This window comes from Sylvia atricapilla, chromosome 2 (assembly GCF_009819655.1).
Source record: "Sylvia atricapilla isolate bSylAtr1 chromosome 2, bSylAtr1.pri, whole genome shotgun sequence".
Classification (NCBI taxonomy): Eukaryota; Metazoa; Chordata; class Aves; order Passeriformes; family Sylviidae; genus Sylvia; species Sylvia atricapilla.
In genome coordinates this window covers 36060094-36073622 of record NC_089141.1, presented here as the reverse complement: position 1 = coordinate 36073622, position 13529 = coordinate 36060094, and the positions used below count along the sequence as shown (strand labels likewise).

Here is a 13529-nt window from a genome sequence, read left to right as displayed (position 1 = left end):
CAAAAACTTTGAAAGGTTTTCAAAAAATAAAAAAAATCATTACCTTCTTAGCAATAATTTTTCCCCTGAATTACAGAATCACCAACTTCAACTAAAGCTAATGTGGAAAAGTAGAACTCAACACCTACTGAATAGGTTTTGCTTGACTATTACCTATTGATTAATAGCTGGTAAAACATTCAGATAACAAAAATTAAGAGGATGTTCTTTCATTCCCACTTCTTCCCGATGCCAAAACAGGCAAACAGATTTTGACTTTTTTTTTTTTTTTTTTTTTTTTCCCCAAGACATTCTGCAAACTTTATTTAGTTCATCAATTTCCCTCCTAAAAATGTATTTTTTTTTATTAATCACCTACCTACGACTTATTTAACAGTGGTCATTCTGACACTAAAAACAGGCATAACTATTTCGCCTACCTTGGCCAATTGGATCTTCTTCAAGGCGTGACTTCCTCTAACATGTGCTTTTTCAAGCTGCTTTCTTCTCTCCCTCTCTGCCTCCCTGTGCAGTTCCTCCAAACGTCTCCCTTCTTCTTCAGCAGCTAAATGAGCATCTGGCTGACAGTCAATCAATAGTTTAGTTCACAAAATTCTTTCATAGTTTAAGCGTATGTAACAATAAATAAATGAACAATTCTGCAGCAAAAGCACTTTAAAAAAGACATGCAATGCCATATGAACATCCTTGAATGTTTATGTCGCAAACAGGACAAAAATAATTTTTACCTTTGGAAAAAATTCCTAGTTATGCATTTTTTAAGCTTAGGTGACAAAGTGTTCCAGTTTTAAGCTGTACCAGGGACAACTGTTTATATGATTTATCTGTTAGAGCGTGGTTATAGAGTGGTTATTTTTCCTACAATACATGGAAAAATGAATTATATGGTCAACAAATTGAGTATTTCTATAACTTATTTCTATCCTCATGGTTTTGTTTTAAACAAGGGGGAAAAAATCCCTGAAATATTTTCAATCTCATTTGGGAAACCGGAAACAATCTGCAACTTTCAAAGAAGAAAATTCTTACTAGTATAAAAGTAAAAATATACTTAGGGGAAAAAAGGGTCAGTCCACATAAACAAGGCAAATACAAGGCAAGTCTGGGAGCACATAGCTAAAAAGAGCTAAGAGAGAAAAGCAGAGCAATTGCAGCTATCAATTCCGTTTAAGCCACAAATCATCCAGTTTGAGTGTTTGAACATTATACCAGTCTTGTGATCTGACCTTCTAATAAAAGCCTGTTCACAAGGGACTGCCAGGTGTGATCCACTGAGTGACTGAGCACATAACAGGCTTTATAAGCCTGCGCATCTGAGACTGTCTTTACTAAGTAGTGTAACAGCTACTTTACATAAGTTCATATCTTTAAACAAGTTCTAGAAAATCCAACAGCTGATATCCAGACAAAGTATGCAATGTAAAGAAACATATATGTAAGACTGTAGCACAAACACTTGCGAGTTAATCACCTGCTCTCCATCCACTTCTCTGTCCACCAAAGCTTCAGCAATATGGTAACGTGTAACAGAAAAGTTGCCAGCACCACAGGGCTTCATCCCAATGATCTTCTTCACTTCAAAACTCTAGGAAGAAAAGTACAACTACAGCTGTATCACAGAACAGTATCTCCACCAAAGCAACTAAACAGAAGTGATCTGTACAGCTAAATAATTATTAAAAGAAACTCACCCCACAAAATTCTGAAAATATTGTTTAAAACCTTATATACATGTAATAATTAATAAACCACATCAGCACAAGGCTGATCTGGAGGGTTTTAATAACTGAGAGCATCCAACAGTCTTAGGCAAACCCCTGCACAGAAACTGACGCTCATCAGTGTCATGTTTCAGAAGCACTAGTCTAAAAGCACTTGAGTTTAATGCATTAATACAAATCCCACTAACAACAGCTGTCACATTCACCTCAGAGCAGGGCAACCACAGACTCACCATATAATTATACCCAACAGCAAAGCAACACTTGTCAAGTACAGCCTTGCTTCGGGACACTCAGAGCCATTATGTCAAATTTATTGGTTCACCAGAGAAAAGAGCATTTTCTGTAACTCCACTGAAAAGTGTCTATTCATAGAATGCTAAGTTGCTCTGGTTTTTTAGCAGCTTTGGGTACACTAACACATTTCAGCTCTTTTCTGGAAGTTTGAACAATGAGTCATCAGACCCTCCCTCTTCTTTGGCTTAGCGTCATGTTCTCAGCAGCAAAGTAGCCAGGTTAGGAAACTCAATACCCTGTAGGACCTGTCTTTGTACTTAACATCTCCTCCACTAATTTTCTCTCAGCTTCCTCTTCCCTTAACCGTCTCCTTTTTATCTAGCCACATCAATTAAACCAGAAAGTATCACAGCTTGAGTGGTCTAAAACTAACATGACCATTAAGAAATGCACACACACAAGCAGCAGCATTAAGTCTCAGGAATATCTTAAACTTATCTCCGCATAAGAAGAGGCATACAAAATTTCAGTATTGACTATTGCTATTTTATGAAGACTGTAGAAAGTAAAGTCTTTAAATGAAAATCAAAGAATCATAATCATTTATACTGGAAAAAGCCTTCATCAAGTCCAGCCATTAATTCAGCACTGCCAAGTCCACCACCAAATCATGTTCCTGAGTGCCACAACTCACATCTTTTAGATACCTTCAAGAATGGCAACTCCACCACTGCCCCAGGCATCCTATTCCAGTGCTTGACAAGCCAGCAAAGACTTTTGTTCCTAATATTCAGTCTAAACTTCCCCTGGTGCAACTTGAGGCTACTTCCTCTTGTCCTATCACTTATCACCTGGCTGAATGGAACAACTCTCACCCTACAATCTCCTTTCAGGCAGTTGTAGAGAGTGATAAGGTTTTCCCTCATCCTTCTTTTCTCCAGACTAAACACCTCCAGCTCCCTCAGCCACTCCTCATCAGCTTTGTGCTCCAGACCCTTCCCCAGCTCTGCTGCCCCTCTCTGGACACACTCCAGCCACTCAATGTCTTTCTTGTCATAAGGGACCCAAACCAAATAAAACTACTTTTAGCCTTACCAACAGAACTTAACTAACTTATTTTATAGACATTAAACAATATCACTGCATGTTATTCTAGGAGGTAAAAAAAATAAACAGCTAAATCTCTTTATCAATAAAAATCATAATAATTGTAACAGATCAACATTAACCAAAACACTTGATTATAGCTATGAAAACAGACAAGTCCCATGCCTAAACCTCATTAGCCAGATTACCAGTGCTGGCCCTGTACTGGGTTACTTTCAGAATGTACAATTAAACATATCTTCTGAATTATTAAAAAAAATTAAAATAAACAAATCAATAACAAATAATTATTAATTACATGTAATCAATCAAACCTCCAGAATTTTATTCAACAGCTGCAAAGATGTGAAAATTATGTTGGAGGCTGCAATTTTCGTATTAATGTCAAAAGCAATTTAGGCTGAAAAAAATACCACGTTTCCATCTTGTAACTCCTCTTTCTTTTTTTTTTTTTTTTTCTCCTTCAAAAAAATAATAATTCTGTATTAGAATCAGGTGAAATTGGAGCAGCAAGGTATCATGAAATGGGACAAAAAATCCATGACCCCAACTCGACAAATGCTATGAGTACTCAAGCAGCGTATAGTAACACTTCTTAGGTTTCATTTTCACTCCATAAAAATCTAATAGATCATGTAAGAAAAAGTAAGTTCACAAGAACATTTCACAACATTTCAGTTCACAACATTTTTCAATAAAATGGTGTTTACAGTTTAATTTCAAATTAAGTAACTTTTCATTTGGTCTAACTAAATATGGCCTCAGCTCCTAAAATCCACAATTCTGAGAACCAAAATGGGTTATGACATTAGAGTAAAAACACTTCTTTTCTAACTGGGTAAAATAACAATAATAGAAGTATCCTTAGGGAATGTTTCTTATATTCTAAGTAACCATGCCAATGAACAAAAGTGCCCTAGCTCCTTTTTATGAAATTATAGTCAATTGTTATTGCAACAGAGCATCAGAGTATGATTATAGTTGTATTTAATAAGCTTCTTATGCAAAGTGATTCAAAAAAACAAGCAGACTTATTCAGATGACCCTGTAATTTGCTACAATTCACAGGATTTAAAGTTAAGCAATTTAAATTCAGTGCCTTTTGAGTAACACATTTGCAAGACAAAGCCCTAGATTTACCTTCCCCCAACTGACAGTCAATATCTTTTGTTTTCTCTCTTGAAGCAGAAACAGGAATAAATATCTCTCAATCTTTCAATTACTTTACATTTTCCAGCATGAAAACATGAATACATGGCACCCAATAACTCTTCGAAGAAAGTAACTTTATTCTTAGCTCTGTGCCCTCCCAGCCATAGGTCTACAACGAAAGGATTAAAATCTATACAGATATGAAAACTAGAAAAAAGGCTTAAAGTCAACTAGACTTTACATGGAACAAACTGACACACTGTGCTATGCTGAAACACAGCAATCTGTTTCCTCAACAAAAATTCAACAAGTCTGCAAAATTACTGATTCAATCTGCCATTATCACAACTTGAACATCATAACAGAAACAAAACTCACATATTGTAGAGAATCCAGATGTTTGCAAACTCTGCTACAACCAGTTACAAACGACATTTGTTGAAAAGGTGAGAAAAGGACTTTTGCTAGTGGATGGAAATGTGTTAATTTTTGGAAAGAAGCAATACTTAAATAGAGCACTGACTCGGACATATCATCCAACACAATTGTATATGCAACTCTGGTTTCACCAGAACCTGGAAACAAAAGCCTTCTTGCTTCCCCTGGTGATAAAATATTAAAGATCGAGGAGAAAATTATGCGTTTATAAAATGGAAAGGAAGATGCATTACTGATGTTGCTATATTAAAGTATTATATATTAAGTACTTTCTCAGTTGTTATGGAGGTTAACTGCAGTGACTATCTGTGGGGAAGGGTTAAACAAAATTTGACATAAGACATATCCTAAACTGCAAATGTTACTACAAAGCAAAGCCACAGCATCTCATGCTTTCCCAACAATGCCAAACTGAGCAAGAGAAGCACCTGAAACCCAGGAAATAAAAGAGTCAAAGTTTGGACTGATACAGACTACCCCTGCTCTACACCAGACACACCAGGAACACACCCTGTGACACAACACAGAGGGGAACAGCAACATGAAAGGGTGTGTGAATTTATGTGAACAGTACCAGACAGGATCTTATTCCAGATGTACTAAATTCCAATATTGCATGTACTTCACCAGAAATAACCCCAAACTTTACTACTCCCTTACAACACTCGCTTTAATCTTCATTCATATCCAGTTTACACAACATGAAAACCCTTGGGCAGCAAATGAGAAAATATAGAGAGAAGCTTGTACTAACGAAAGGCCATGGGTACTCCTTCTAATCATTCTTAAAACTGGGAGGGTCAAACCCGTTACTCAGTTTTTCCAGATACGACATCAAACCTCTATCATCCTGCACTCAAACCTGTACATAATGTGCTGGGATGTAGCTGGGAAAAGTTTCACTGGCTCTGAGAGGGGCTAGCATACCTCAAACCTTTCTTTTATCATCAGTAGTTTGAATATCCCTGAACTCAGATGTCTAAAAGGGCACAACACCACATGAGGCAACTTAAACATAAACACTCTGCACGCACGAAGTTCTATACATTAACTCCAAAGTAAAAACGCACATTATGTTCTTTCTGCAGTTCAGATCTGCAATCCTACAGGAAATTCTACGCACCAGCCCTATGAAATCAAAGCAGCATGAACGGGGTACAAAGCTGTACGTCAAAAGCCTGCAGCCTCCCCAACAGACTTGGGTGATGGTTTTGGTTTCCTACCAGAATTAAAGAACTTCCCCTTTATTTAGTACTGCCTACAAGAAAAAGCAATTGAAAGGAGAAAAAAACTCTAACAAAGCTGCCCTATAGCTAAAAAGACATAATTGTCTTTATTACAGAACTAAACTGCATCAGTATGACAGAAGGCTGAGGAGGCTTGTAATGCACACGCTGAGAGAGATCATTTTAAAGTCTCATACCACTAGTGCTACTAAATGAAAATGAGAAATTATGAAAGTTGAAAAAGCCACATTAACTACATAATATGAGTCTGACTACAAGAAATAAAATTCACATATAACAAGAGATCAATAAAGTACCCAAGCTTAGTAGCAAGAAATCTGCTAATATATAATTAATTCATTCTCTTGGTTTTTGCTGAACCACTCTCCCTATAGTATGCAAATACCAATTCTGGATGTCCTGTTGTGAGGAGTCAGACCAATAAATATAAGTGGCATCCCTGAAATTGTGATCATTGTTGTGATACATAGAGATACATACCTCAAAAGGACGTGGTGGAGGAGGTGGCAGGCTTGCAACTTTGGCTGCTCTTTGTCTTTCCACTTCCAGAGCACGTTTACGTGCATCTGTTCGTCTTGGGGGACAAAAACAAAACAAACCACAAAAGAGAAGAGAGACGGAAAATTATTCAAGCAACAGTGACAGAACAGTGCAAAATAAAAGGCAAACGTAAAATGAGATTCCTCCTTAAGTACCTACACTGAATGCTCAGGCCATAGAGATGGGGAAGCATATTAAAAAGACAACAGAACTTAGGCTGGAAGGCAGCATTAAGAATTACCTTCTTCAAGTTATGCAAAAACGTTAATATATACCAGCACCCCAAAAGCAACGCAAAATCTCTGCTTTTGACCTAAGTTTTCAGAAAGTATTCTGCACTTCAACATACTTTAATTGCTTGAGTGTAGATATACTTAAATACTTAATTTACAGGTCTTAGCACTACTCAAGAACAACTATGCCCATGAGGACACAGACCATTTTCCATGCCAGCTCAAGTTTGGTCCAATCTGCTTAATAAAAAAAAAAGCCTAAGAAGGAAGACCATGACAAATGCTCCAGGGTCCTTCTTCTAGGTGGTTAACTCTCCATCAGGAACTGGCCTGACAATGTTTCATTTCATATGTCACTGAACTCCTGGAGAGTCTGTAAGGCCAGCCTGAATATCTGACATTCTTGTCTTGGTTTTAAAGCTACAGTTTTTAACAAAAGCCGCAAGCTTTGTCCATAAGCATTAATTCTCTAACCCATAAAATTTCAAGACTGAAAAAGCTTCTAGCAAGAAGCATCAACATTTTTGCCTTTCACCTTGTGACACTATGAAGTTAATGCTTAATAAAGCAAAGTAACTATTGCATACCTGGCTTGCTCACGAAGTAATTTTTCTTTCTGGTGCTTCTGCTCTATCAGAGCTTTCCTATGTCTCGTCTCTGCTCTTTGCTTTCTTTCCTCTGCTTGCTTTGCCAGAGCTTCTAAATCAGGTTCCTTAATATTAAAATATTGTAATCACATAATACAGTATTTTAGTCACATCTCATACTATCAGTATGATATTTCAAACTGCATACTGCTGGTAAGAGGCACAAGCACAGAACTACCTTCTACTGTATTAGCATAAAAATACTCTAATAACTTTTTGTTCTCTGCCATCTTTATTTTCTTCTTCTCCACCAACAACAGCAGCAAACCTGCCACATCCCTCAGCCAATTTAACCAAATATTGATGCAGACATCTCACTTCCTCTGCATCAGTTTGATGGAAAGGATAATTAAACACAGTTATTTAAACACCCTGTAGCAAATGCAGACTAAACTGTGTAGAAGAAGCATGTTACTACCCTTCAGTCATCAACAGAAACATTAATTATTAGTTCTCTGTTCCTGTAACACTGGTTCCAGTTTTTTGCTAACTCACCCATCACAGCACTGGAAAGGACTTTATAAAGAAATTGATTTAAAGACACTGGGATATGGAAAAGCATAACGCTATTTTACTTGGGTTTAAAGACACTGACTAATTCAGCAAGTAAGCTACTCTGAAAAATCCATGTAAGAAATCTATAGCTGATTTCTATAAACCTGATGCAGAGTCAAATCTGTAGAAAAATTCTACCCAGCAATCTCAACAATCTCTCAAGCAGAGCCTACACAAGTTACAGGATTTTAAAGAAAGTGAAACCAGTTTACAGGTGCAGAATTAAAAAGTGACGTGTTTGCAGTCCAGGCAAAGGCCTCTGAAGCCCTCACCAAGGCTTTCCATGTCACTAGAGCACTGAAGGGGAAAAAATGTTCAGTGTATTTTCTTAACCATAGAGAAGATCCATGGTGGAGAAAAAACTACTGTATTACTGGCATAATTGAGAAACTGAGTAATTATGTACAATTTAGTCAAGTACAAACGTACATGAATGTACAAGCTAATACAAACAAAGTAACTTTAAAGTCTGCCCAGCAAAAGCCTTTACAGGCCCATAGACTATCTCGTGGGAAGATACCGCAAAAAAAGGTACATAACCACTTCTAAAAACCATTCTTAAAAAGTTGTCTATTTAGGTATCAGGACTTCAAATAAGGAATGTCAGAGGAAAAACCATTAGTCTAAAAGCACTTTAGTAAAAATACCATTGGTATTTTTAAGGCATCAAAATTATCTCTGACAATACATGCTGATATTGGCTGGGATAGAAACTATTTTCTTCACAGCAGCTGTTACGAGGCTGTGCTCTGGACTTGTGCTGAACACAGGGCTGGTAATATAGAAAGGTTTTTGTTATTTCTGAGCAGGGCTCACACAGAACCAAGGCCTTTTCTGCTTTTTGTGCTGCTACACTGGTGAGGAAGTTGGGAGGGGTTGGGAAGGGACACAGCCAGAACAGGTGACCCCAACTGCCTAAAGAGATATTCCAGACTATATGGCATCATGCTCAGTACATAAAGAGGGGTAAAGAAGGAGGAAGAGGGCAGTGTTTGGAGTGATGGTGTTTGTTCTTTCCCAAGTAACCATCACACATGATGGGTTCCTACTGTCCTGGAGATGGCTGAACACCTGCCTTCCCATGGGAAGCAGTGATTTAACTCCTTGATTTGCTTTGCTCTGTGCGTGGCTTTTTGCTTTTGCTATTAAACTGTCTATATCTCAACTCTTGAGTGTTCTGGCTTTTACCCTTCTGATTCTCTCCCTGATCCCACTGGTGAGGGAGTGAGCAAGCAGCTGCCTGGTGCTTGGCTGCTGTGAAACCATCACACAATAACATTAAGCTCACTTACATTCTCCTTGGCCTGTCGGTGACCCTCCCCAATCGCTCTTAAGCTTGACAGATACAGCTCTTCCAGGGCTTTCATCTTCTCATCCTGGGCCTTCTGCCATTCAGCTCTCAGCACCTCCTCTAACTGATGCAGGTGCTCTTCTCTCCTCTGCTTTACCTTCTGCCTGATCTGGTGGGAGATATACTTCTGCTGCTCTCTGACCTGTAAAAATAGCATTTATGTTTGTCAGCAATTCAAGAAAAGCACAATGCTTTTTACAGCAAGACTTTCCACGACATAGTCTACCCTCCTTCCATCTTTCCCTCTCATCTATTCCATTCACAATCTGTCCAGAAAATACTTTCAAGTTGCTGTCACCCTTTTCCAAAATTAACATAAAAATAATAAATTTAATCTTAATTAAACACTTCATTTAAAGTCCAAGAAGTGACATGCAAATGACAAACTGCAAAAGCTGCTTGGAATATCCTTCCCTCCAAAAATACAACACAATAATTTATGAAAGGCTCCTATTACATTTCAATGTGGTTAAAAAAAAAAATCAAAAACTATACCGAAAACTTAGAAAACATAGCTTATTGTTTTCCACTTTGTATTTTAGGCACTTTTTTTTTTCCACAGAAAACATTGCCAAGCACTGGAACAAGCTGCCCAGGGAAGTGGTTGAGGCACTACCCCTTGAAAAGCTCAAAAGACATGTAGATGTGGCACTTAGGGACACAGCTTAGTGGTGGACTTGGCAGTGCTGGATTAATAGTCGGATATGACGATCTCAAGGGTCTTTTCCAACATAAAAAATTCCACCATTCTACAATACTATTACCTTGAAATTTAGCTTACAGGAAATAATCTTCTCAGTTACCTTTCTTAAATTATATGCTATATCATCAAATGAAATACAACAGATGGAAAAATACAGGCATACCTGTTGTAGCCTCAGTTTTCTTCTTCTTTCATATTCTTCTTTCAAAAACATGGCCTCTTCATTAGGGCTAAGCCTCAATGTCCCAGCTGTTGCAGGTTTCCTCTTCATCTTTGGATATGCTGAATAAACTTCTATGTGAATAATGCAAAGAAAAAGAGAAATTGTGCATAAATGACACTGGCAAAACAGCTATAAAACCAGGACACTGTCATAATGTTGTCAACTCTACCATGGTATCTGCGTGTGAGAGCTGCAACCGTTCAGTCTGTCACAACTAGAGGCTGGACTTGATGATCTCAGAAGTCTTTTCCAACTTTACTTAACAGCATTGGCTCTGAGTTTGTCACAGCCATAGAAGATAATGCTTTTGAACTACTTTGAGTCACATACCAAACATTGCAATAGCATCACATTCACTCCGTGGACCAGCCACGAACATTTGCAAAGCAAAGAGTGAACATCACCCCACTGCTGGGAAGATTGAAAAACAAACCCACAAGCTACTGAAAGACATACCCCACAGCAAAGCAGGCTGGTCACTCAGGTGATTTGTACTGAAATACCCTCATAACTGTTGTAGATAAGACATAACAGCAAATTTGTTTATGTTTTTGGCTGCACTCCAAGGTTTTCTGCCCTACAGGCTCTGAAACTCTAGCAACAGCCTGCATACCAAGTGTTTCACTGGAAAGCTGAAACTGCTCACTAACGATATTTTATTCACGTTTTCCTAAGAAGGCTAATTTCAAATTATGTTTCCCTCGAGATTTTACTGTGAAACAAAAATCTCCTGGTTCTACAGACTGCTTCTCATTTTCCTTGTAATTACGATTTCCGTATGCACAAAAAAAACCCCAAAACAAACTTCTTCCGTCTGATACAAAGCCTAATTTAAACTTTCCCTAAATCAAGCAAGATTTTTACTGGATCTTTAAATACTTACAACCCTGGAAATATTCGCACAAAACAAGCAAACAAAGCCTTTCAAAAGCCACTGCTTAGTTCTAAAAAGAATAGTGAGCAATTCATATAGCACTAACAGTTTAACCAACATGCCACACCAGGAAACAATTATTTTCAGCACCGTGTATAGTGATCTTGGTACATTTAAAGACACAGTATCACAGATAAAACAGCAAGACATAAGAGGTGTAAAGCCGAAGATCCATAAGATACTTTTGGTAAAGAGTTATTAAAGTAAAATATCCCAAGCTCTTTACAGGATAAAGAGAGAAATTAGCATCCTCGTTTTTGTCAGTCCTCCCTTAGTCACCCGACGAGGTAAAGAAGTTTATCACGGCAGAAAATTAAGTAGCAAATTACTACGTTCTCTTTCTCGCTCACAGACACTCCTAAAGAGGAAAAACGTGGAGCATGACCAACGCAAAGCCTGAGTCTAAAGGATAAGAGCAGAGGCAGAGACCGCAAAGGCCGCGCCTGCCCGGGCTCAGCCGCAGTACAACGCGGGAGGTGCGGGGCGGAAAGGGCCCGGCTCCCGCCAGTCACCGGGAGCCCCCGCCGGGGCTGCACCTGGGCCCGCCCGAGCTGGGGAGGGACAGTGCGGAGGGAAGAGGAAGTAAAACAGCGGGGGAAGGGAAAGCGGATAAGGCAAGAAGCGGGGCAAGGGAAGGGGAGAAGAGAGCGGAGCAGACCGCACGCACCCGCCGCCGCCCGGGTCCTCCCGCTCGCCGTGGCGCCAACGGCCGCCGCCCCCGCCACGTGACCCCGCGCCCCGACGAGCCGCCATCGGCGCATGCGCCGCCGCCCGTCCCGGCTGCCCGAGCCCCGCCCCACGGCGGCCAATTGGCGCTCGGGACGGCGGCGAGGGCGCGCGCGCCCAATATAAAAGCGCGCTGTGGGCGAAGAAGGCGTTTGGCTCCCAAGCGTTTCTCTGCGCCATTCCCCATGACCGAGCTAAGTGCGGAACAGGGCCGTGCCCGCCTGACAGAGCAATCACAGAGCGCCCATGGAGGCCTTAGTCACCACGGCTCCCTCACAACGCCGCACCAGGAGCCCGCAGTCGGAGTGCCCAGGTGGGAGGGGTTCCCATTGGCCGAGCTTGAAATGCTGAGGGAGCGGCACAAAAGTGAATCCTGCTAGTTCTGCCTCATTAGTGTTATTTCTATGCAACTTCCCTGTTCAGCGCTCTTTTTGGTTGCACTGCGTCTGTAGAAGGAGTATCACAGAATCAAAAAATGGCTTGGCTTGGAGGCGGACCTCGAAGGTCATTTAATTCCAGCCCCATCCAGGCTGTGGCAGTGCCCCTGTACTTGTAGTGATGCTCTGCCTCTCTTCTAGGCTTCACATGGCTTCTACAACAGGCACATCTGTGCTGCTGCCTCAAACTTGCAGCTAAACCTTTCCTTTATAAACCTAATATTTAATCAACATGTGCCCCTTGTAAGTCTGATGCAATGCTTGGTTCCTTGTTTGTGGCATGTAGTGACAAGAAAAGGGGGGTGATGGATTTAAACAAAAAGAGAATAGGTTTAGATTAAACATTAGGAGGAAGCTCTTTACTGTGAGGGTGGTGAGGCACTGGGGCAGGTTGCCCAGAGAAGCTGTGGCTGCCCCATCCCTGGAAGCTGGATACCCCAAGACCAGGTCGGGTGAGGTTTTCAGGACCCTGGTCTAGTGGAAGGTGTCCCTACCCATTGCAGGGGGGTTGGAACCAGACGATCTTAAATGTCCCATCCAATCCAAACCCTTCTATGATTCTTCCCACGCTTCACCTTTCTTTCTAAAAGGAATAATTTATCATATGTGTAAGATTTGCAGCAGTTGGAATTTGAAAATCGAGACATCAGATGTCCTTGATTTATGAGGAATGTAAATGCTATTTGTATTGAGGGAAACAATTCTGCCACACATACTGATGAGGCAAGAGAGGCTGTGTTTGTCTGTTTCTTTGCATGGAGCACATTCCAAGGGTCTGAGCTACTTCTACAAAAACGGAAGAAATGTTTGTGACTTAAACCAGACCAGGCCCGAAGAAGATAATAAATTGTCTTGTGCTGAAACCTGAGTGCAAAATATAGCTACTTTCTTGGCAGTTTCTTATAGAAAAAGGAAAAGAATTTTTTATACTAGGACCTAACTGTCATAGTAACCCACCGTATAGTGCCCTACAGGATTGAAACCAGGAGGACTGAGATTACTCAATAAAACTTAGTGTTTTTTATGTGCTTTCTTCCCTGCTTTCTGCATTTCACTCTTAAACTGCTTTCTTGTTCACAGAGTTTTGCTTTCTGACAAGTGCCTGCAACTTGCTACAAACTACTGACTGGAATAGCTGGTACCAAGTCAATACCTCTTTGTACATTAGAGACACAGTTGTTTCACAGTATGCATATTGAATAAATTAGACTTGAGAAGTGCACTTCCAAATGTGTTTCCTAGTCTCCTTATTGGATTTTTTGTCCTTCAGCATTTTCA

General features: G+C 39.9%; 1 protein-coding gene across 3 annotated transcripts in view; it reads right to left on the bottom strand.

Moving 5' to 3' along the window:
• CEP295 (centrosomal protein 295) overlaps positions 1-10246 on the bottom strand; it is a 39452-nt gene extending 29206 nt beyond the window's left edge. Inside the window, exons 1-6 of one of the 3 annotated variants that reach the window (XM_066341316.1) lie at positions 10095-10246; positions 9170-9370; positions 7263-7387; positions 6383-6476; positions 1472-1585; positions 420-560 (exon numbers count right to left, since the gene is read on the bottom strand). In XM_066341316.1, the coding sequence (XP_066197413.1) occupies positions 420-560; positions 1472-1585; positions 6383-6476; positions 7263-7387; positions 9170-9370; positions 10095-10202 (783 nt within the window). In that variant the 5' untranslated portion in view covers positions 10203-10246. Of the gene's footprint in view, positions 1-419; positions 561-1471; positions 1586-6382; positions 6477-7262; positions 7388-9169; positions 9371-10090 lie in introns of all 3 variants that reach the window. The other 2 variants (XM_066341318.1, XM_066341317.1) reach the window with 2 other exon arrangements.
• Between the last annotated feature and the right edge of the window lie 3283 nt (positions 10247-13529).